This window comes from Thalassophryne amazonica, chromosome 7, assembly GCF_902500255.1.
Source record: "Thalassophryne amazonica chromosome 7, fThaAma1.1, whole genome shotgun sequence".
NCBI lineage: Eukaryota > Metazoa > Chordata > Actinopteri > Batrachoidiformes > Batrachoididae > Thalassophryne > Thalassophryne amazonica.
The window spans coordinates 87,979,234-88,002,430 of record NC_047109.1 but is presented as its reverse complement, the minus strand read 5'-3'; the positions used below and the strand labels follow the sequence as shown (position 1 = coordinate 88,002,430).

The 23,197-nt window shown below is 41.2% G+C and overlaps 1 protein-coding gene across 1 annotated transcript; it reads left to right on the top strand.

Moving 5' to 3' along the window:
- Window positions 1-3,461: 3,461 nt before the first annotated feature.
- Window positions 3,462-22,652, top strand: zdhhc11 (zinc finger DHHC-type containing 11). Its single transcript, XM_034174961.1, has 11 exons — window positions 3,462-3,693; window positions 7,888-8,106; window positions 13,323-13,501; window positions 13,892-13,993; window positions 14,082-14,206; window positions 20,067-20,222; window positions 20,317-20,435; window positions 20,510-20,559; window positions 20,645-20,696; window positions 20,774-20,852; window positions 21,923-22,652. Exons 2-11 carry the CDS (start codon window positions 7,888-7,890, stop codon window positions 22,066-22,068), a joined length of 1,227 nt encoding a protein of 408 aa, XP_034030852.1. The 5' UTR covers window positions 3,462-3,693; the 3' UTR covers window positions 22,069-22,652.
- The last annotated feature ends 545 nt before the right edge of the window (window positions 22,653-23,197 follow it).

Sequence of the window (23,197 nt, the reverse complement as noted above, 5' to 3'; positions counted from 1 at the left end):
GGCACTTATTATGTCCTTTGATCATATTGTATGAAAAACAGAAAAAAGGGGAAATTTCACACTTTTATAGTTATCTTTACAATGAAAGTGTGTTAAGAAATTTGTTCTAGTAGTCTATGATGACTTTTTTACCTTTTTTCAGCATCATTATATGCAAATATTGCCGTTTTGTGCTTGTCCCACACCCAGACTTTTGATCTTCAATGATAAAAATGAATGGTAAAGAAACGTTTTTTCTAATGTTTTAAAATATCTCTGAATAAAATATCAGTAAAATAATCAAAACATAATTGTGGTATTCAATGTCATACAACTGTTGTGATTTTTTTAAACAAAATGTAGTCCCACACTATTGCCGTAATTTCCACCACAACACTGTAATGTCCCTTTAAACAGTTTGTATGAAAGATTGTTTGGGTAGTTTCTATGGAGATAAACAGTGACATCAGAGCACATGTATATAGCGCCAAATCACAACAAACAGTTGCCCAAAGGCGCTTTATATTGTAAGGCAATGATGTGGTGGAAATTACATTTACAAGGCCAATAGTGCCCGTAATTAAAGAATCACCCAACTATGGACTTATCTAGTGTTTTTACACCATCAAATCCTCAGAGCGCTACAGCGCTAGGGGTAAAGAAGCAATCATTTATGCAAATCATGGTGAGGGGGGGTGAAAATGTCAGTTTAAGAAGAAACTGCCTCAAATAGATTGTTCCATGCAATATACAAACAGATTTAATTTTATTTATGTAATTCCACTCCTGAATCCAAGCACCATTTCTGGAAGGGCTCTGTGTGCTTCTGGAGTCAGGAGGATCTGAACCTACTTGAATCGAGTGTCTTGGCTGCCAAGTAACCTTAGAAACTACTTAATCTTAAATGGTTTAGGGTTTCTGAAATACATAAAAACTTTTCTTTTTTTTTTTAAACAATACTTGCGCTTCGAGAACATGGCTTTGCACACTTTCAGAAGTTTTAACACTGCAGCAGAATTCTGTGATAACTCAGGTTCAATTCTGGAGTATGTTTGATTCACAAAGTGAAATGAATATAATAAAACCAAGCCAATGTTCTTCAGCAGAACATTTCGACAATACACAGTTATAAGTGTTTTATTTCTTAAATCAGATGTGACATATTTGGTAGGCAGAATTATTGTATCTTCTGGGAGCATAAGGTAAAACTCTTTCAAGAGTTGTAAACCATGACTGTCTGAGCTAAGAATAATCATTCAACACAAAGCCAGAGGCTCACATTTTAGAACATTCTTTGCTATTGTTAGACCAAGGTTTGTTTTGTTTTTTGTCATAAAGTTATCAGATTAATGGCTCTGTCTGCAAATCTCTGCAGTTGGTGGTGAAAGTTTTAGAAAAAGTTTTAGCTTCATACCTTATTTAGTTTGGGTGTGATGCATAAAATTTGGCAGTTTCAATAATCACTTAGGATCTTTTCATGGCAGCTCACCGAAAAACTATTTTGTACCCTGTGATAATGTGGCACGTGGTTCAAAAACCAGATTCAGCTGTCACAGCTTTTTCCTAGTTTTATTGCTATATCTTGGCCAGCTGAAATACAAACAAATGTTCCTGCACAGGTTAACTACAGTCTTTGTCAAGGAGCCATGTTCAGTCCAGTTTTACTCGTCATATACAGTAGTGTTCAGAATAATAGCAGTGCTGTGTGACTAAAAAGATTAATCCAGGTTTTGATTATATTTCTTATTGTTACATGGGAAACAAGGTACCAGTAGATTGTCACCAGGGCTGCGCCTTGTCACCAATCTTGTTTGTGATATTCATGGACAGGATATTGAGGCGTAGTTGAGCGGGGTGGTCCTTCAGTTTGGTGGGCTCAAAGTCTCATCACTGCTTTTTGCAGATGATGTGGTCCTGTTCATTCATTCTACTTTTTTTTACTAATAGCCCAGTTTCATAGCCTTAAGAGTGTGCATATCATGAATGCTTGGTCTTGTTGGATTTGTGAGAATCTACTGAATCTACTGGTACCTTGTTTCCCATGTAACAATAAGAAATATACTCAAAACCTGGATTAATCTTTTTAGTCACATAGCACTACTATTATTCTGAACACTACTGTACATTCCACCATTAGACAGTGATGAAAAGAAGTACTCTGACATAATATTAATACCATACTCTCTGTTTCCAGAAAAAATATGAGTATGAGCATCAAAATGCATTTGAATTACCAAACGTAGGTCCTGATTATGCACAATGGACCGTAAATTATATTCATGGATTCTAATCATTGATGCATTTCATGTTTACATTACAGCTGGTAAATAATAGAGCCAATGATACTCTTCTGTTAAAGAAAAACCTACAATGGTCGGCAGGATTGGATAAGCGGTCAGATAAACTACCCTTTCCCGGGCCACATTAACCACCTCTGACTGGTGGAGATATAATCTCTCCACCTAGTCCTGGGTCTTCCCTGAGGTCCCCTCCCAGCTAGACGTACCTTGAACACCTCCCTATGGAGGCGCCCAGAAGGCATTCTTACCAGATGCCAAAACAACCACAGCTGGGAGCAGCTCCTTACAAATAACTGAGCTTCTCACCCTATCTCTAAGGGAGACACCAGCCACCCTCAGGGGAAACCCTATTCATCCATAGTCCCACAGTATGTCCCGGGGTACCTGATCATATGCCTTATCCAAGTCCACAAAGCACATGTAGACTGGATGGGCATACTCCCAGGCTCCCTACAGGATCCTTGTAAGAATGAAGAGCTGGTAAGTTGTTCCACGGCCAAGACAGAACCCACATTGTTCCTCTTCAATGTGAGGTTTGACTATCGGTTGAACCCTCCTTTCCAGCACAACTTTATCAGGGCGGCTGAGTAGTGTGACACCCAGTAATTGTCACACACTCTCTGGTCCCTTTTTTTTTTAAATATGTGGGCCACCACCCCGGTTTGCCATTGACGCTGTCCCAGACCTCAACGCAGTGTTGAAGAGACACCTCATCCAAGACAATCCCTCCACACCATTCCTTCAGTCAATGTTTCTGGAAGGATCTCTTCAACCTTCTGGGCTTTGCCACTGCAGTGTTGTTTGACAACCTCAGTTACTTCCACCAGGGAATTTCCTCTTGCAGACCAGTAAAGCCTTTTTCATATAATTTATTAATTATAGTGAACTCATCTACATATTTTACAGCTCGCCATGTTCTGCCCAAAGCTGATTGGCTCAGCCAGCTGCCTGTTAGCTCTTGATTGGCTGAGCACAGCTGAACGTACTGAGGTACTCTGCAAGACCAGACATGGCCTTTGAATAAACTGCTAAATCACATTTTCATTGATCTTTCTTTCTTCTCCTTTTTTGTAAACGATCATACACCTGCTTTTCAGGTTTGCATGTTTTTTGTGTCCCTAAGAAGCCACAACTGTCATAATCAGCGACGGTTCGCTGCGCGTGCGCAGTGCAGCCGTTGCCATAGCGCCGCTCGGACCGGTCGACTTCACGGTGACGGATATTTTACTTTTTGTTCATGTTTACTGGGATTTAGTTTCTGCTCTCCGCTTTTCTTTGTTGTGCGAAAGTTTCTGACTGAAACACCAGCTCGGCTGCTGCTGTTCTTGTGAAATGAAGCGGTGAAAATGTTCCTTTGAACAAGAGCCCAAACCACTTTAGCAGTCAGCTGTTTGGTTTTAACTAATTTACCAGGGTAAGTTAAAAAATAATAAACTTAATATAGACTTATCCTATTTGTCTTCATTGATATGCGCCTTTAATCTATTTATCTTTTTAATTTTAATCTTTCATGCGCAAGCGAACAGCATAAATAAGAAAAAAACGGGATCTCGAACACCTTAAAATTTGAAAACTTAACTATTTTGTCAGGTGTGACTGGGCTTTTCTGTACACACACACACACACACATATATATATATATATATATATATATATATATATATATATATATATATATATATATATATATATATATTCGCTTGGCGTAGTTTAAAAATGTCACAGAATTTCAGACCTGGAGTTAAAAAATCCAAACGTTTTACCCAAGTTATTTATTTTTAAAGGAATTTATCTCCCAAAGAGAACTTTTGGAAATAGTTTCAGATGTTGACTCGAGCTTCTGAAATTTGGTATTTTTGTTTGATTGAAAGGATTAATGATTAACATAATCAAGTCATTAATTCATTGCTAATGAATAGCACGTTGTGGATTAACTGTTTTCTTTAGACTAAAATCTATATACACATTACAACCTGAAGTGACCAGAACAGTTTATATTATTGCACATCTGTGACATCTGATTGTCTGAGTAATTATAAATACATTAAATTTGGTATGGTTAATCTTGAATCAAGAATGTTCCCCATAAACTTGAGTCAACTGTCCAGATAAAGACTGGCTGTGGCCCTCCTCTGAAAATGTATATCCAGATCACTTAAATTGATAATGTAAACTTAATTTATGTTGGAGCCATTGTCCATGGTTGTGTACTATACTGTCCATGTCTTGGCTACTTTTCAAAAAGACCAACAGAAATGGCTGATGTAGATTTTCACTTTGACCAATAGGTGATTTCACTGATTTCCACTTTGATCAAAAGGGATGAGTGTGTCAGTGAAATCACCTGCTTGTAGAACTGAAAACCTGCACCCTCTTGGCCTTTTCTGGAACCAGTATGAAACAGCTGTTTTACAGCCTGTGTACACATATAGAGGTATAATTTCTGGCGTGACTAAGCATTTTCTACTCTGCAGTTCATTCATCTACCCTGATTTGTTATTGTGTCGGAGAGCAAAAGGTGATTATCTTACACTGCTTATTTCTTGTCACTGATCACCCCCAAATGGAGTCATCTGGAGCTAAAAACCTGCATTTAATATGTATAGTGCATCCACTTCATTTTTTCCACAATTTATGTTGCTGCCTTATTCCAAAATGAAGCAAATTCATTTTTACCTCCAAAATTCTACTCGCAACAACCCATAATGACATGAAAAGTATGTTTGACATTTTTACAAATTTAGTAAAAATAAAAAAAAACCTCAGTAATCATGTGTACATAAGTATTCACACCATTTGCTCAACACTGAGTTGATGCAACTTTAACAGCAATTACAGCCTCAAGTCTTCTGGAATATGATGCCACAAGCTTCGTGCACCTATCTTTGGACAGTTTTGTCCATTCCTCTTTGCGGCACCTCTCAAGCTCCATCAGGTTGGATGGGGAGCATCACAGCACAGCCATTTTCATATCTCTCCAGAGATGTTCAATCGGATTCAGGTCTGGGCTTTGGCTGGGCCACTCAAGGACATTCGCAGAGTTGTCCTGAAGCCACTCCTTTGATATCTCGACTGTGTGCTTAGGGTCATTGACCTGCTGAAAGATGAACAGTCACATCTGAAGTCAACAGCGCTCTGGAGCAGGTTTTCATCGAGGATGTCTCTGTACATTGCTGCATTCATCCTTCCCCCATCCTGACTGGTTTCTCAGTTCCTGCCTCTGAAAAATATTCCCACATTCACACCAAAGTGTTTAATCTTTGTCTCATCAAACTGGAGAATTTTGTTTCTCATGGTCTGAAAGTCTTTCAGGTGCCTTTTGGTAAATTCCAGATGGCTTCCGTGTGCCTTTTACTAAGGACTGGCTTCTGTCTGGTCACTCTACCATACAGGCCTGATTGGTGGATTGCTGCAGACATGGTTGTCCTTCTGAAAGGCTCCCCTCTCTTCACAGAGGAATGCTGGAGCTCTGACAGAGTGCCCATTGGGTTCTTGGTCACCTCCCTGACTAAGGTCCTTCGATCGCTCAGTTTAGAGGGGTGGCCAGCTCTACGAAGAGTGCTGATAGATCGGAACCTCTTCAGTTTACAGATGATGGAGGGCACTGGGCTCATTGGGACCTTCAAAGCAGCAGTAATGTTTCTGTACCCTTCCCCAGATTTGTGCCTTGAGATAATCCTGTCTCAGAGGTCTGCAGACAATTCCTTTGACTTCATGCTTGGTTTGTGCTCTGACATGCACTTTCAACTGTGGGACCTTATATGTAGACAGGTGTGTGTCTTTCCAAATCATGTCCAATCAACTGAATTTACCTTAGGTGGATTCCACTTAAGCTGTAGAAACATCTCAAGGATGGTCATTGGAAACAGGATGAACCTGAGCTCAATTTTGAGCTTCATGGCAAAGCCTGTGAATACTTATAGGGAAGCAAATAAGTATTTGGTCCACTGTTGATTTTGCAAGTTTTCCCAGCTACAAAGAATGGAGAGGTCTGTAATTTTTATCATAGGTACACTTTATATGTACACTATTATAGGTACACTTTATATATATTACATTATATGATTTTTAAATAATGAATTTGCATTTTATTGCATGAAATAATAATTTGATACAATAGAAAAACAGATCTTAATATTTGGTACAGAAACCTTTTTTTGCAGTTACAGAGGTCAGACATTTCCTATAGTTCTTGACCAAACTTGTACACACTGCAGCAGGGATTTTGGTCCACTCCTCCATACAGATCTTTTCCAGATCTTTCAGGTTTTGAGTTTCAGCTCCCTGCAAAGATTTCCTGTTGAGTTCAGGTCTGGACACTGGCTAGGCCACTCCAGGACCTTGAAATGCTTCTTACGGAGCCACTCCTCTAGCTGTGTGTTTTGAGTCATTGTCATGTTGGAAGACCCAGCCACGACCCATCTTAAATGCTCTTACTGAGGGAAGGAGGTTGTTTGCCAGAATCTCGCAATACATGACCCCATCCACCCTCCCTTCAGTATGGCACAGTCGTCCTGTCCCCTTTGCAGAAAAGCACCCCCAAAAATGATGTTTCCACTCGCATGTTTCACAGTTGTCACAGTGTTCTCTGTGGTGGTGTTCTCTTCCTCCAAACACAGAGAGGGGAGTTGATCCCAAAAAGCTCTATTTTGGTATCATCTGCCTCTTCTGGATCATCCAGATGGTCACTGGCAAACTTCAAATGGGCCTGGACATGTGCTGGCATGAGCAGGGGGACCTTGCGTGTCCTGCAGGATTTTAAACCATGACGGAGTAGTGTGTTACTAATGTAATCTTTGTGACTGTGGTCCCAGCTCTCTTCAGGTCATTGACCAGGTCCTCCCATGTAGTGATGGGCTTTCTCAGAATCATCCTTACCCCACAAGGCAAGCTCTTGCATGGAGCCCAGACTGAGGAACAGTCATCGTGTTTCTTCCATTTTCAAATGATTCTGTCAATTCAACAGTTGTTGCCTTCTTACCAAGCTGGTTGGTTATTGTCCTGTAGCCCATCCCAGCCTTGTGCAGGTCTACAATTTTGTCCCTGGTCTCCTTAGACAGCTCTGTGGTCTTGGTCATGGTGGACAGGTTGGAGTATGATTGATTGAGTGTGTGTGTAAACAGGTGTCTTTTATACAGGTAACGAGTTTAAACAGTTACAGTTAATACAGGTAAAGAGTGTAGAATATGAGGGCCTCTTAAAGATAAACTAACAGCTTTGACAGAGCCAGAATTCTTGCTGGTTGTTTTTATTCTGTATCTCACAGTTTAGTGTACCTACAGTAAAACTTACAGACCTCTCCATTCTTTGTAGGTGGAAAAACTTGCAAAGTTAACAGTGGATCAAATACTTATTATCTTCACTGTGTGCACGTGTGATTTCTTAGTTTTAATATTTTTAATAAATTTGTAAAAATCTCAAACCTTCTCGCATCGGTATTACGAGATATCGTGTAGAATTTTGGGGAACAAAATGAATGGAATAAGGTTGTAACATAACAAAATGTGGAAAAGGTGAAGCACTGTGAACACTTTTTGGATGCAGTAATCCTGGATGTTGTGCTTGCTTACTTAACTAGCTACATCTGTCCTTCCCCTCTGCTGCCCAGATGAACTGTTTCAATCAAAAGCTAAGACGGCTATCTCCCATGCGTGACAGCAGTACCAATGATCTGGTTCCCTCTAAACCTCCCAGGGTCAATGGGTGGCTGTGGCCACCTCAGATTTTCCAAGTGGTTGCCTGGTTGGTGTACCTCTTCCTCACTGTAGTCGGCTTTGGCATATATATTCCTCTTCTACCTCTGCCATGGACCCAAGTGGCATATGCTGTATCCTTAAAGCATTTGAAACCTTCCTTACCTTATGTTCATTAATTCACACAATCACCACTAGTGGGCATTCATGTCATGCAAACGTAAAGACCATCATCTATTCAACTATATGAATTCAGTGTTTTTGTTTTGTTTTTTCCTCAGTTATTCTTAAACTCTTACTCTTGAATCCAGGGACCTGTGATCTACAAACCTGGACTGTCAGAGGTGAAGCAGTCATAATAGTCTATGGAATCTGATGTGTGGGCATTGTCTGGGTACACTGCAAGTTGTTGCTTAATGTTGTGTGTACAGCTGAAAGGGTCTTTCAGATTTGAATATTAAGCTAAAAGTAGTCCCTGCCATTATTTTCTTGTGCTGCTGAATAATTGTATAGAGATGTCACTGTCATGGAACTAGAGCTGATCACTGGTGTTGTCACAAGTTGAATGTTGCATGATGCCAACACAAACTTATATTATTGATGATTTTCTCTGTCCAGCAAAGTTGATCTTGTGGCTGTTCTTTGTCACCCACATAAGATACTATACCAGAGTGGACAGTGAAATAAAACTAACATATGGTTTCAGTGGAGACATCCAAATGACACAAAAGCGCATATACATACATACATCATCATCAATCTTAGGGGCTTAGACATCATTTTAAATAAAATCAATTAGTCAGGTTTTCCATGCGAGTATGTGAGATCTGAAAAGCTGTTAGTACAATGTGGTGTCGCTGCATTGAAAACCTAAAAAAAAAACTAAATTCAGTTAAATGTAATACAGTACTAAACTGATTTGTGTTTCAAATCTCTTGTGAACAGAGCCAAAAGAAAGTTTACATCATTGTTCACTTACTTATGGACATACAGTCAACAAAAATATAAACGCAACACTTCTGGTTTTGCTCCCATTTTGTATGAGATGAACTCAAAGATCTAAAACTTTTTCCACATACACAATATCACCATTTCCCTCAAATATTGTTCACAAACCAGTCTAAATCTGTGATAGTGAGCACTTCTCCTTTGCTGAGATAATCCATCCCACCTCACAGGTGTGCCATATCAAGATGCTGATTAGACACCATGATTAGTGCACAGGTGTGCCTTAGACTGCCCACAATAAAAGGCCACTCTGAAAGGTGCAGTTTTATCACACAGCACAATGCCACAGATGTCGCAAGATTTGAGGGAGCGTGCAGTTGGCATGCTGACAGCATGCTGACAGCATGCCAACTTTTTATTGGGGGGGGGATACCAGTCAGTATCTGGTGTGACCACCATTTGCCTCATGCAGTGCAACACATCTCCTTCGCATAGAGTTGATCAGGTTGTCAATTGTGGCCTGTGGAATGTTGGACCACTCCTCTTCAATGGCTGTGCGAAGTTGCTGGATATTGGCAGGAACTGGTACACGCTGTCATATACGCCGGTCCAGAGCATCCCAAACATGCTCAATGGGTGACATGTCCGGTGAGTATGCCAGCCATGCAAGAACTGGGACATTTTCAGCTTCCAAGAATTGTGTACAGATCCTTGCAACATGGGGCCGTGCATTATCCTGCTGCAACATGAGGTGATGTTCTTGGATGTATGGCACAACAATGGGCCTCAGGATCTCGTCACGGTATCTCTGTGCATTCAAAATGCCATCAATAAAATGCACCTGTGTTCTTCATCCATAACAGACGCCTGCCCATACCATAACCCCACTGCCACCATGGGCCACTCGATCCACAACATTGACATCAGAAAACCACTCACCCACACGACACCACACACGCTGTCTGCCATCAGCCCTGGACAGTGTGAACCGGGATTCATCCGTGAAGAGAACACCTCTCCAGTGTGCCAAACACCAGCGAATGTGAGCATTTGCCCACTCAAGTCGGTTACGATGACGAACTGGAGTCGGGTCAAGACCCCGATGAGGACGACGAGCATGCAGATGAGCTTCCTTGAGACGGTTTCTGACAGTTTGTGCAGAAATTCTTTGGTTCTGCAAACTGATTGTTTCAGCAGCTGTCCGAGTGGCTGGTCTCAGACAATCTTGGAGGTGAACATGCTGGATGTGGAGGTCCTGGGCTGGTGTGGTTACACGTGGTCTGCGGTTGTGAGGCTGGTTGGATGTACTGCCAAATTCTCTGAAACGCCTTTGGAGACGGCTTATGGTAGAGAAATGAACATTCAATACACGAGCAACAGCTCTGGTTGACATTCCTGCTGTCAGCATGCCAATTGCACGCTCCCTCAAATCTTGCGACATCTGTGGCATTGTGCTGTGTGATAAAACTGCACCTTTCAGAGTGGTCTTTTATTGTGGGCAGTCTAAGGCACACCTGTGAACTAATCATGGTGTCTAATCAGCATCTACCAACACAGAGCAGAGTAGCTACCTAAACTCTGTAAGGGAGTTAGAGTATCTCGTCAGTAGTTTTACATCCTCTTTGAAGACAACTTTGGATGCTGTAGCTCCTCTGAAAAAGAGAGCTTTAAATCAGAAATGTCTGACTCCGTGGTATAACTCACAAACTCGTAGCTTAAAGCAGATAACCCGTAAGTTGGAGAGGAAATGGCGTCTCACTAATTTAGAAGATCTTCACTTAGCCTGGAAAAAGAGTTTGTTGCTCTATAAAAAAGCCCTCCGTAAAGCTAGGACATCTTTCTACTCATCACTAATTGAAGAAAATAAGAATAACCTCAGGTTTCTTTTCAGCACTGTAGCTAGGCTGACAAAGAGTCAGAGCTCTATTGAGCTGAGTATTCCATTAACTTTAACTAGTAATGACTTCATGACTTTCTTTGCTAACAAAATTTGACTATTAGAGAAAAAATTACTCATAACCATCCCAAAGATGTATCGTTATCTTTGGCTGCTTTCAGTGATGCCGGTATTTGGTTAGACTCTTTCTCTCCGGTTGTTCTGTCTGAGTTATTTTCATTGGTTGCTTCGTCCAAACCATCGGCATGTTTATTGGACCCCATTCCTGCCAGGCTGCTCAAGGAAGTCCTACCATTATTTAATGCTTCAATCTTAAATATGATCAATCTATCTTTGTTAGTTGGTTATGTACCACAGGCCTTTAAGGTGGCAGTAATTAAACCATTACTTAAAAAGCCATCACTTGACCCAGCTATCTTAGCTAATTATAGGCCAATTTCCAACCTTCCTTTTCTCTCAAAGATTCTTGAGAGGGTAGTTGTAAAACAGCTAACTGATCACCTGCAGAGGAATGGTCTATTTGAAGAGTTTCAGTCAGGTTTTAGAATTCATCATAGTACAGAAACAGCATTAGTGAAGGTTACAAATGATCTTCTTATGGCTTCGGACAGTGGACTTATCTCTGTGCTTGTTCTGTTGGACCTCAGTGCTGCTTTTGATACTGTTGACCATAAAATTTTATTACAGAGATTAGAGCATGTCATAGGTATTAAAGGCACTGCGCTGCGGTGGTTTGAATCATATTTGTCTAATAGATTACAGTTTGTTCATGTAAATGGGGAATCTTCTTCACAGACTAAAGTTAATTATGGAGTTCCACAAGGTTCTGTGCTAGGACCAATTTTATTCACTTTATACATGCTTCCCTTAGGCAGTATTATTAGACGGTATTGCTTAAATTTTCATTGTTACGCAGATGATACCCAGCTTTATCTATCCATGAAGCCAGAGGATACACACCAATTAGCTAAACTGCAGGATTGTCTTACAGACATAAAGACATGGATGACCTCTAATTTCCTGCTTTTAAACTCAGATAAAACTGAAGTTATTGTACTTGGCCCCACAAATCTTAGAAGCATGGTGTCTAACCAGATCGTTACTCTGGATGGCATTTCCCTGATCTCTAGTAATACTGTGAGAAATCTTGGAGTCATTTTTGATCAGGATATGTCATTCAAAGCGCATATTAAACAAATATGTAGGACTGCCTTTTAGCATTTACGCAATATCTCTAAAATCAGAAAGGTCTTGTCTCAGAGTGATGCTGAAAAACTAATTCATGCATTTATTTCCTCTAGGCTGGACTATTGTAATTCATTATTATCAGGTTGTCCTAAAAGTTCCCTAAAAAGCCTTCAGTTGGTTCAGAATGCTGCAGCTAGAGTACTGACAGGGACTAGCAGGAGAGAGCATATCTCACCCGTGTTGGCCTCTCTTCATTGGCTTCCTGTTAATTCTAGAATAGAATTTAAAATTCTTCTTCTTACTTATAAGGTTTTGAATAATCAGGTCCCATCTTATCTTAGGGACCTCGTAGTACCATATTACCCCATTAGAGCGCTTCGCTCTCAGACTGCGGGCGTACTTGTAGTTCCTAGGGTTTGTAAGAGTAGAATGGGAGGCAGAGCCTTCAGCTTTCAGGCTCCTCTCCTGTGGAACCAGCTCCCAATTCAGATCAGGGAGACAGATACCCTCTCTACTTTTAAGATTAGGCTTAAAACTTTCCTTTTCGCTAAGGCTTATAGTTAGGGCTGGATCGGGTGACCCTGGACCATCCCTTGGTTATGCTGCTTTAGACGTAGATTGTGGGGGGGTTCCCATGATGCACTGTTTCTTTCTCTTTTTGCTCCGTATGCATCACTCTGCATTTAATCATTAGTGATCGATCTCTGCCCCCCTTCACGGCATCTCTTTTTCCTGTTTTTTTTCCCTCAGCCCCAACCAGTCTCAGCAGAAGACTGCCCCTCCCTGAGCCTGGTTCTGCTGGAGGTTTCTTCCTGTTAAAAGGGAGTTTTTCCTTCCCACTGTTGCCAAGTGCTTGCTCATAGGGGGTCGTTTTGACCGTTGGGGTTTTTCATAATTATTGTATGGCCTTGCCTTACAATATGGAGCGCCTTGGGGCAACTGTTTGTTGTGATTTGGCGCTATATAAGAAAAAAGTTGATTGATTGATTGATTGATCTTGATATGGCACACCTGTGAGGTGGGATGGATTATCTCAGCAAAGGAGAAGTGCTCACTATCACAGATTTAGACTGGTTTGTGAACAATATTTGAGGGAAATGGTGATATTGTGTATGTGGAAAAAGGTTTAGATCTTTGAGTTCATCTCATACAAAATGGGAGCAAAACCAAAAGTGTTGCGTTTATATTTTTGAGTGTAGTTATGGAGAACAAGCTTTCAGTCTTGTTCATGTTCTACTTGCATTTATGACTTTTGCTCACATTTTGGGATGTTTGCCTACTTTGATTCCTTTGTTCCTTGACCTTTACTGGATGCAGCTGATTGGCATATTGTGTGTCGTGCACTTCATTGCGCATATTGCTGCAGTGACTGTAGATCCGGCAGATGCCAATGTGAGAGCCAAACTCAACTATTCCAGTCCAGTTCCATTGTTTGACCGGACAAAGCGAGCCCATGTCATCCAGGAACTACACTGTTACCTGTGTGACGTCAAGGTGTATGTATGCAAGCAATGGCATCGTGTGTGTGTGTGTGTGTGTGTGTGTGTGTGTGTGTGTGTGTGTGTGTGTGTGTGTGTGTGTGTGTGTGTGTGTGTGTGTGTGTGTGTGTGTGTGTGTGTGTATATAATTATAATTGTATCATTGGCCCTCACTCCTTTGTAGAGATCTTATGTGATCACCTTGTCTTTCCCCTCAAACATTATCTGTAAAATGTACTGTTTTCTTCCCATTTGTATTTTATGTCATTGTAAGCAACTTTTTAAATGGGAGGGCTGTGATGTGGAGTGAGGGTCTACAATCTCATCTTTTAATACATTTACATATGATACATTTTTCTACAGTTCAAAAATATTTAGTGGTGATTAAAATAATTCATTTTCATTTAGAGGCAACAAAACAAAACATTGTCGTGTTTGCAACAAGTGTGTGGAAGACTTTGATCACCATTGTGTATGGCTGAACAACTGTATAGGAGGGAGGAACTACTGGTAAGATGCTTTGGATGAACTTGAAACATTGTTTGATGGGGAAATGTAACCTATTCATGTGAATTAATGTTTATTTTATGCCCTTCAGGTTGTTCTTTGTGGCACTAACCTCTGCTACACTAGGTGCCCTGCTACTTATTGCTGTCATCTTGTTCATATTTATTCAGCACTACCTGGATCCAAACAGCTTACGGACCGATCCCCAGTTTGATAGTGAGTCATCAGAATATTTAATTGGCTCTATCTGACTAGAGATAAGATGTAGAAAATGATTATATATCATCATTTACCAAGTGTACCGGTGCCAGCCTTTTCCCCAGGTTTCATGAAAGTATAAAATGTTCACTATTTATACAGTCTGCTCACTAGCAAACCAACAAACACTAATGGCTAAAAGAGAGGGGGGAGAATCTATATAAACCACAACTGATCTCTTCAAAGGTTAGTGTAGATCAGACTCGACCAGGTGATTTCACTGATAAACTGATTCTATCTGCTCAAAGTGATGTTTATCAGTGAAATCACCTGGTGGAGTGGGTGGATGCAAAGAAACCTGCACCCTCTTGGCCATTTCTGGACTCAGTTTGACACCTCTGGTGTAGATGACCTTCTTTGTGGAATTCCGCTCCTCTTTCCATGACAAAAACTCCTGTAACAGTGGAATGTGCCGTTCATTTCTAAACTGGACGCTGTCTTGATCCGGTATGTCGTCTGACTAGCACAGGGATTGTGAAAAGACGTGGACATCAGCACTTTTTCGGCACATTGAGACAGACGTGCGGAGGAGTTCCGCGCGTCGCGGTGGAGCCGCATGTCACAAAGCAACGCCGTGATGAAGCCTCACAGGACATGTTGGGGCATGTCCAGCTCATGCTCAATTTCTCGGATAATCACACGACTGAAAACCGACAGCCGTCTGAAAGCTGTCCTGTGCCGCGTAATGAACGGCTCCGTGGTGCGTCCCTCCGCTTTTCTTTCCATGAAAAAAAACTCCTGTAACAGTGGAATGTGCCGAAAAAGTGCCAATATCCACACCGTCTGCCTTTTTGTGAAAGTCGGACGATGTCCCGGATCAACAAAGCCTTCACGTTGGAAATGATCTGGTTGTTTCAGTGGGGTTTGAGCTTGTCGATCGGCGCTCGGAGTGCGGCACGTTCTCAGCAGTTGTGGGCGGTCTTTAAACCGTCTGGATCACTCCTTAATCTGTGTAATCCCCATAAAATCGTCCCTGAAAGCCATATTAATTTTCCGAACGGTGTCCACCTGGAGGTCTCTCACAGTTTCTGGAAAAAAACTGATGCAGCAAAGCTCCAAATCGTTCAGACATTTATTTGCAATAAAAAAACGACAAGAGGGGTGGACCAGTGCTCACACAAAGCCTGCTCACAGGCGAATGACGCAACCGACAGGCATGAAAAAACTCACGCATGCGCACGAAGGTTCAAGCTTGGCTGATGCAATCACACGTGATTCAAATCCATATGGTTTTTGAAAAAATAAAATGGTCGGATACTTTTCTAACAGACCTCGTGTGTGTGTGTGTATATGTGTATATATATATATATGTGTGTGTGTGTATGGGGCAGCACGGTGGCTTAGTGGTTAGCACTGTTGCCTCACAGCGAGAAGGTCATGGGTTCAATTCTCGTGGCCTTTCTGTGTGGAGTTTGCGTGTTCTCCCCGTGTTTGCGTGGGTTTCCTCCGGGTGCTCCGGTTTCCTCCCACATCCAAAGACATGTGGGTTAGGTGGATTGGAATCTTTAAAATTGTCCTTAGGTGTGCGTGTGGGTGTGTCTGTTTGTTTGTCTATTTGTGGCCCAGCGACAGACTGGCGTCCTGTCCTGGGTGTACCCTGCCTCACGCCCTATGACTGCTGGGATAGGCTCCAGCCCCCCGCGACCCTTAATTGGACTAAGCGGTAGAAGATGGATGGATGTATATGTGTGTGTGTGTGTGTGTGTGTGTATATATATATATATATATATGTATGTGTGTGTGTGTGTGTGTGTATGTACACTCAATAAAAATATAAACGCAACACTTTTGGTTTTGCTCCCATTTTGTATGAGATGAACTCAAAGATCTAAAACGTTTTCCACATACACAATATCACCATTTCCTAGACCATTGTCTAAATCTGTGACAGTGAGCACTTCTCCTTTGCTGAGATAATCCATCCCACCTCACAGGTGTGCCATATCAAGATGCTGATTAGACACCATGATTAGTGCACAGGTGTGCCTTAGACTGCCCACAATAAAAGGCCACTCTGAAAGGTGCAGTTTTATCACACAGCACAATGCCACAGATGTCGCAAGATTTGAGGGAGTGTGCAGTTGGCATGCTGACAGCAGGAATGTCAACCAGAGCTGTTGCTCGTGTATTGAATGTTCGTTTCTCTACCATAAGCCATCTCCAAAGGCGTTTCAGAGAATTTGGCAGTACATCCAACCAGCCTCACAACCGCAGACCACATGTAACCACACCAGCCCAGGACCTCCACATCCAGCATGTTCACCTCCAAGATCGTCTCAGACCAGCCACTCGGACAGCTGCTGAAACAATTGGTTTGCATAACCAAAGAATTTCTCCACAAACTGTCAGAAACCGTCTCAGGGAAGCTCATCTGCATGCTCGTCGTCCTCATCGGGGTCTCGACCTGACTCCAGTTCGTCGTGGTAACCGACTTGAGTGGGCAAATGCTCACATTCGCTGGCGTTTGGCACGTTGGCGAGGTGTTCTCTTCACGGATGAATCCCGGTTCACACTGTCCAGGGCAGTCGTGTGGGTGAGTGGTTTTCTGATGTCAATGTTGTGGATCGAGTGGCCCATGGTGGCGGTGGGGTTATGGTATGGGCAGGCGTCTGTTATGGACGAAGAACACAGGTGCATTTTATTGATGGCATTTTGAATGCACAGAGATACCGTGACGAGATCCTGAGGCCCATTGTTGTGCCATACATCCAAGAACATCACCTCATGTTGCAGCAGGATAATGCACGGCCCCATGTTGCAAGGATCTGTACACAATTCTTGGAAGCTGAAAATGTCCCAGTTCTTACATGGCCGGCATACTCACCGGACTTGTCACCCATTGAGCATTTTTGGGATGCTCTGGACTGGCGTATACAACAGCGTGTACCAGTTCCTGCCAATATCCAGCAACTTCGCACAGCCATTGAAGAGGAGTGGACCAACATTCCACAGGCCACAATTGACAACCTGATCAACTCTATGCAAAGGAGATGTGTTGCACTGCATGAGGCAAATGGTGGTCACACCAGATACTGACTGGTATTCCCCCCCACCCCAATAAAACAAAACTGCACCTTTCAGAGTGGCCTTTTATTGTGGACAGTCTAAGGCACACCTGTGCACTAATCATGATGTCTAATCAGCATCTTGATATGGCACACCTGTGAGGTGGGATGGATTATCTCAGCAAAGAAGTGCTCACTATCACAGATTTAGACTGGTTTGTGAACAATATTTGAGGGAAATGGTGATATTGTGTATGTGGAAAAAGTTTTAGATCTTTGAGTTCATCTCATACAAAATGGGAGCAAAACCAAAAGTGTTGCGTTTATATTTTTGTTGAGTGTGTATATATATATATACGTGGCTGATGGCCACGTTCCTCTGTCCTGTCTCCTTTTATGTTATATGGTTGTAATCCTTTAATGATGCATCTTAAGTCTCCTTGAAGGGCTGTTTCTGGCACTGCTTGCTATGCTGCAGTTCAAAATGTTAGTTTCTGGTGGTTTGGCATGTGAACCATACATGGCCCAGCGATGTTTTGACTGCACCAGGATGTTGTAGATGCCGGACAAGCCAGCATAGGTGACACGCCTCCGTGCCTGGGATCTTGGCTTGGCACTTCATGCCAAGATGTTTTCTAATGCAGGTAGTGTGGAGGTGTTTAAACTTGCTACATGTGTATGGCTGCTTAGCTGAAACATTTGTCTTTGCATGTGCTTTGCTTGCTTTGTTTTATTGTTCATATGGCCAAAGCAGATGATTACCCCATTGAGTCTGACCTGCTTGAAATTTCTTTATATAATCAAAATGCTTGAAGTTTTGTTTTTTTTTTTTTCCCTCCTTCCCTCTCCTTTACCACTGTTGTCAATGTGCTTTCTCAGAGGCTTGTGTGAAATGAGAAGGGGGGAACTTATGTTGTAATTTGGCATTGTATAAATGTAATTTAATTTCAGCTTTCTTGCATTACATTAGCAGATCGTCCATGTTTCAGTGTTCTGAGGACTACAGCTCGGTAGACCTTTGTTTGGAGGCTGAAGTCTGTTGTGGTCTCTGCTGAAGGCGACACTAGCAAACACTGCATTCAGTCACTACTTGTTGATAGTGACTTTGGGTTGTGAAACAGGCTGATACATTGCTGCAGCCTTCAATTTATTCATTATTTGGTACAGATGATTTTTGCAAGCCTCAAAACCTGTCAACAGTTTGTTGGATCTCTGTTTTAAAGGCAGCATTGAGGGCACAGTCGATTAGGAAGTCATTGATCATGTCTGTCATAACCTTGTTTTTTTTTGTGTTTTTTTTTTTTTTTTTTTTTTTTTTTGCTTGAAGTCTCCTGAGGATAAACAGTGAGCCATGAGTGCTGTATCTGATGTTGATGTCTGCTATGTCCATGTCTCTGAAGGGGTCCATCAACATACCGGAAAAGGATGGATTTCAAGGACATCCTTCATCTCACACAGGTTTAGTTTGGTAGTGCTTCACTGATCCCAGTGTGTTTTTCTTCATAGCTGACTTTGGGTCATCTATGTTGTTTGTTCTCTCGGGGCTGCTTATCTCTGTGCAACCTGTTGAAGATTTTCAAAACTCCACATTGCCCATGCTGCTTCCACATGCTTGTTGTCCAACACGTGGACTCGAAGTGCTTTTCCAAGGTGTATGCAAAAGACTGCATTACATTGCTGTTCTTCAGTTTGCTGACATTTAAACATTTTAGTGCAGAGGTAAATCGGGAAAAGACACTCTTCCACCGCAGTTGACTTCCAGCTAAGGTCAGTAGCTGTGTAGCAGGGTTGGATGAAGACAATGCAAATAAAATGTTCCAGGAATGTGCAAAAATTATCAGCCTTGAACGTCTCTCCCCCACCCCACCAGTTTGTAGGATACAGGTATGTGTGTGTTACATCTGTAGTCCCTGCAGATGTAAATTAGCTTTAAGCTAACTCTGGTACAATGCATCAAATGGAAACATTTGATGCATGGAAACATACACGCATACATACACACACATATATATATATATATATATATATATATATATATATATATATATATATATATATATATATATATATATATATATATATATATATATATATATATCCGGAGTCGGGTCACGGGGGCAGCAGCTCAAGCAAAGCCGCCCAGACCTCCCGATCCACACACACCTCCCCCAGCTCCTCCAGGAGAACCCCAAGGCGTTCCCAAGCCAGCCGAGAGATGTAGTCCCTCCAGCATGTCCTGGGTCTTCCCCGGGGCCTCCTCCCAATTATATATATAATATACAATGCATCAAATGTTTCCATTTGATGCATTGTACCAGAGTTAGCTTAAAGCTAATTTACATCTGTAGCCCCTGCAGATGTAAATTAGCTTTAAGCTAACTCTGATACAATGCATCAAATGGAAACATTTGTTGTTGTTTTTTTTATTGTACATGGTCCCTTTACAAATAAACAAAAGAAAGAAAAGATGTGCAGTTGCACAGTGGAGCTCATCTCGATGGGACACCTCACCCATCAAGATGAGCTCCCCATTGAAGAAAACCCACCTAAGTTTTGTCTTTACATAAAATACAGTAAAATGTGTATTTTCAATTTAAAAAAAAAAAGTAAAGACTTACATGTACGTGTTGTCTTTAAAGCAAAATATTGTCATTGGATGACTGGAAGCTCATCTCGACACCCGTAACTCTCGGTTTATGCTACGGGGAGCTCATCTTGACAGAACATCGGGTCATATCATCTCCTGTCCAGCGCCCCCTGCTTGGCAGGAGTACAGTCACTGGAGTTTTGTATTTCTCTGCTTGTTCTTGTAGGTGTTATGGGGAATTGCACCTGGCTAGTGTTCTTACCATTAGCGTCCGTTAAGACGACTTCAGCTGGCCTCCTTACATTGGCCTTCATTACGGTCATGTTGGGTGTGATTTGCCTGATCCTGGTTGGTCACCTACTGGGCTTTCAGTTTTACCTCTGTAAGTAACAATCTTCCAGACTGGCTTTTCTGCCCTCTGTTTTCTTTTTCTGTTCCCCTTGTTGAGTTCATTCATTCTCTTCTCGGCTGATCAGTGTATAAAGGCATAAGCACCTATGAATATGTAACGATGAAGCGCCAAAAAGAAACTCAAAGACAAGCGTGTGAGGGAGAAATCCCCCATGATGCCAAAAGACATAAGACAGTGGCACAGGTGAGACCTGGTTCCTGCTTCTCACTGTCACTTGTCTTCATTCCACGTATCTCAAATTCATATTTCTTTAACAGAACGAAGAGAATGCCGATGTCTGTGAGACATCGTTATCACAGAATTCAAGGTAAATGTAATCAATTAAGACTGATGTATTTTGAACTGTTTGTGGGGGAGAATGATGATTATTCCCACTTTTGATTTTCCTGAAGTATTTGCAAAAATGAAGGCCCACACACCAGCCGAACTTCCATCTGCAATGAGGTAAGAATACAGTATTTAGCCAGGATTGTTTATCGGAATTTTGCCACATTCTGTTTCACTTATTTATTTTGTTTTAGCTGGAAACCTGTAAGAAGTTGGCAGAAAAGGAAAGTGGTTTCTATCACGGCTCAAAAAAGCCCACAGAGAATATGATGGGTAAGTGGCTGCTGCTCACGATAGTCAAGAGTAAAAGTTGTATTATCATATTCTATATACAGTGTGTATTAAAGGAGAACATGAGTATTTTGTCAACCTTTTTTGGGGGGGGGGGCGGAGTAGTGTCAACTTTTTACTTGGGACAGATGAGATTTTTATTAGTGCAGTTCTAACTTGGAATTTCAAAGTGTCACAGGCTAAACAGCTTCTTAATGCAATTATACAGGGCAAGCTAAAAAAATACTCTGTAAACTCCTTTTTTAAATCACTGAACAGGTGAAAACAGAAGTGTCTTGTAGTGAGGTTTACTCATTGTCAGGGAAACAGTTTGTCTTTTTCTCTACCTCTTATTTGTAATATTTGTCTTGTGCATGTCAGACTATCAGTTATGCATTGATGTTTTTTGAAAGAGGAACCCTTTTGAGTTAAATGTGTGTGTGTGTTTACTTAGCGTGCTGTATTGGTCCTTCTGTCTGTTTGGCAGCACTGTTCTCCAGAAATATTTCGTATGAATTGTTATTGGGGGACTCATCTCTGTTGTAAACACAAGAACAGTTTACTGTGCGTTATTAGGTTGCCCTGTATAGGTACATTATGTAGCTGTTTAATCTGCATTGGCATTCAAAATCAATACGACACTGATTAAAATTGTCTCCGTCCCCAGTGATAAGATTAACCCCAGAATACTCTAAGTAAAAATAGAGCTGAGGTTGAAAAAATATCAGGGTTCTCCTTTAACAAAGGTTTTTCAGCTTAACAAGTTAGATTTTTCATCACTAGACCTTAAAGATATTGTTTTGCAAACTGCTATTTCAGATCAATTTATGTAGTGCCAAATCACAACATAAGTCACACCAAGACACCTCACTGCTGTAAGGTCTAACCTTACCCACCCCATGATCAAGCTCAAATGATACAGTATTAAAAACAAAGGCAGTATTTGTTGGACTTGAAATTGTTTTCTGGTCACTTGGTCTGATTGATCTGTTAAGCGGCTGTGGTTGTAGCCCATTCAATAATTTTGCAACTGAGTTAAATCTCTTCCTCTTTTTGTTTCTCTTTTCTAAAAGAAATGTCAGTGAACAGCATGAAAAGCTTGAAACCTGAAACTGTTGGAGAGATTCAGAGTGCTGCTGTGACATGTGTTGAACAAAGTCCTGGGGTGCAGGACCCAATGGGCAGCTCCATTATGACTCCATACAAGACTCTGCAGTAACGTGTGTGTCTGTCAAACTATTTATCAAACATGGTCGTATTACGTGAATCTCCTTCAAAAGGACTGAAAATGAATTGAACTTTGCATCAAAGTTAGAATCAAATCAGCCTAGTGGAAACTTTGAATAAAGGTGGAATAACTGTCGAATAATAATTTAGTTCATTTTTACATAGTTTTATGACCGTTTTATGTATGTATGAGAGCAGCACTTCATTGTAACTTGCACAGAGGATTTGTTTTACTGATCTTCCTGAAAACTGGATTTGAGTGTTTGGTGAGATATGCAGTTGTGCACTATGTATTGAAATCTGTGAAAATGAATCATGTTCCCTGAAGAGCCAACAGACTGCAGGTTTGCCTTCCAAGTGTGTCACACACTGTAGTTAATTTCACTAAATGCTTCTCCTCTACATGGAGTAAGATCATAAATCACTTTTGTTTTTGGGTGGAATGAAAACCTGCAGACCTTTGGCCTTCCATTGCACATCACTGTGTCTTTGGCATAATGCATGATCTACATGTGAGCCAAACAAACGCTACCTTTTCAAAAATGGGTTGTGTAACCAGTTTATCTTCATCAGTTTTAAATTAACATCGTTTACATGTTTTAACTTCATTTAACAGTAAAGTATAAATTTTATACATATGTGCGCGTGTTGTTTTTAATTGTAGCATATTACATTCACCACACGAGGGCGCTATTGAAGCAGTTTGTAGTTGACATGCTGTTTTCTTTATATACAGTGAGGAAAATAAGTATTTGAACACCCTGCGATTTTGCAAGTTCTCCCACTTAGAAATCATGGAGGCGTCTGAAATTTTCATCTTAGGTGCATGTCCACTGTGAGAGACATAATCTAAAAAAAAAAAAAAAAAAATCCGGAAATCACAATGTATGATTTTTTTTTTTTAATTATTTATTTGTATGTTACTGCTGCAAATAAGTATTTCAACACCTGTGAAAATCAATGTTAATACTGGGTACAGTAGCCTTTGTTTGCAATTACAGAGGTCAAACGTTTCCTGTAGTTTTTCACCAGGTTTGCATACTGCAGCAGGGATTTTGGTCCACTCCTCCATAAAGATTGTCTCTAGATCAGCCAGGTTACTGGGCTGTCACTGAGAAAGA

Bases quoted from the DNA above. Each gene is read 5' to 3' on its own strand.
- zdhhc11 (XM_034174961.1), top strand. From the start codon at position 7,888: ATGAACTGTTTCAATCAAAAGCTAAGACGGCTATCTCCCATGCGTGAC. The intron at 8,107-13,322 runs GTATCCTTAAAG...TACTGGATGCAG, and splicing joins GGACCCAAGTGGCATATGCT to CTGATTGGCATATTGTGTGT. The intron at 13,994-14,081 runs GTAAGATGCTTT...TATGCCCTTCAG, and splicing joins ATAGGAGGGAGGAACTACTG to GTTGTTCTTTGTGGCACTAA.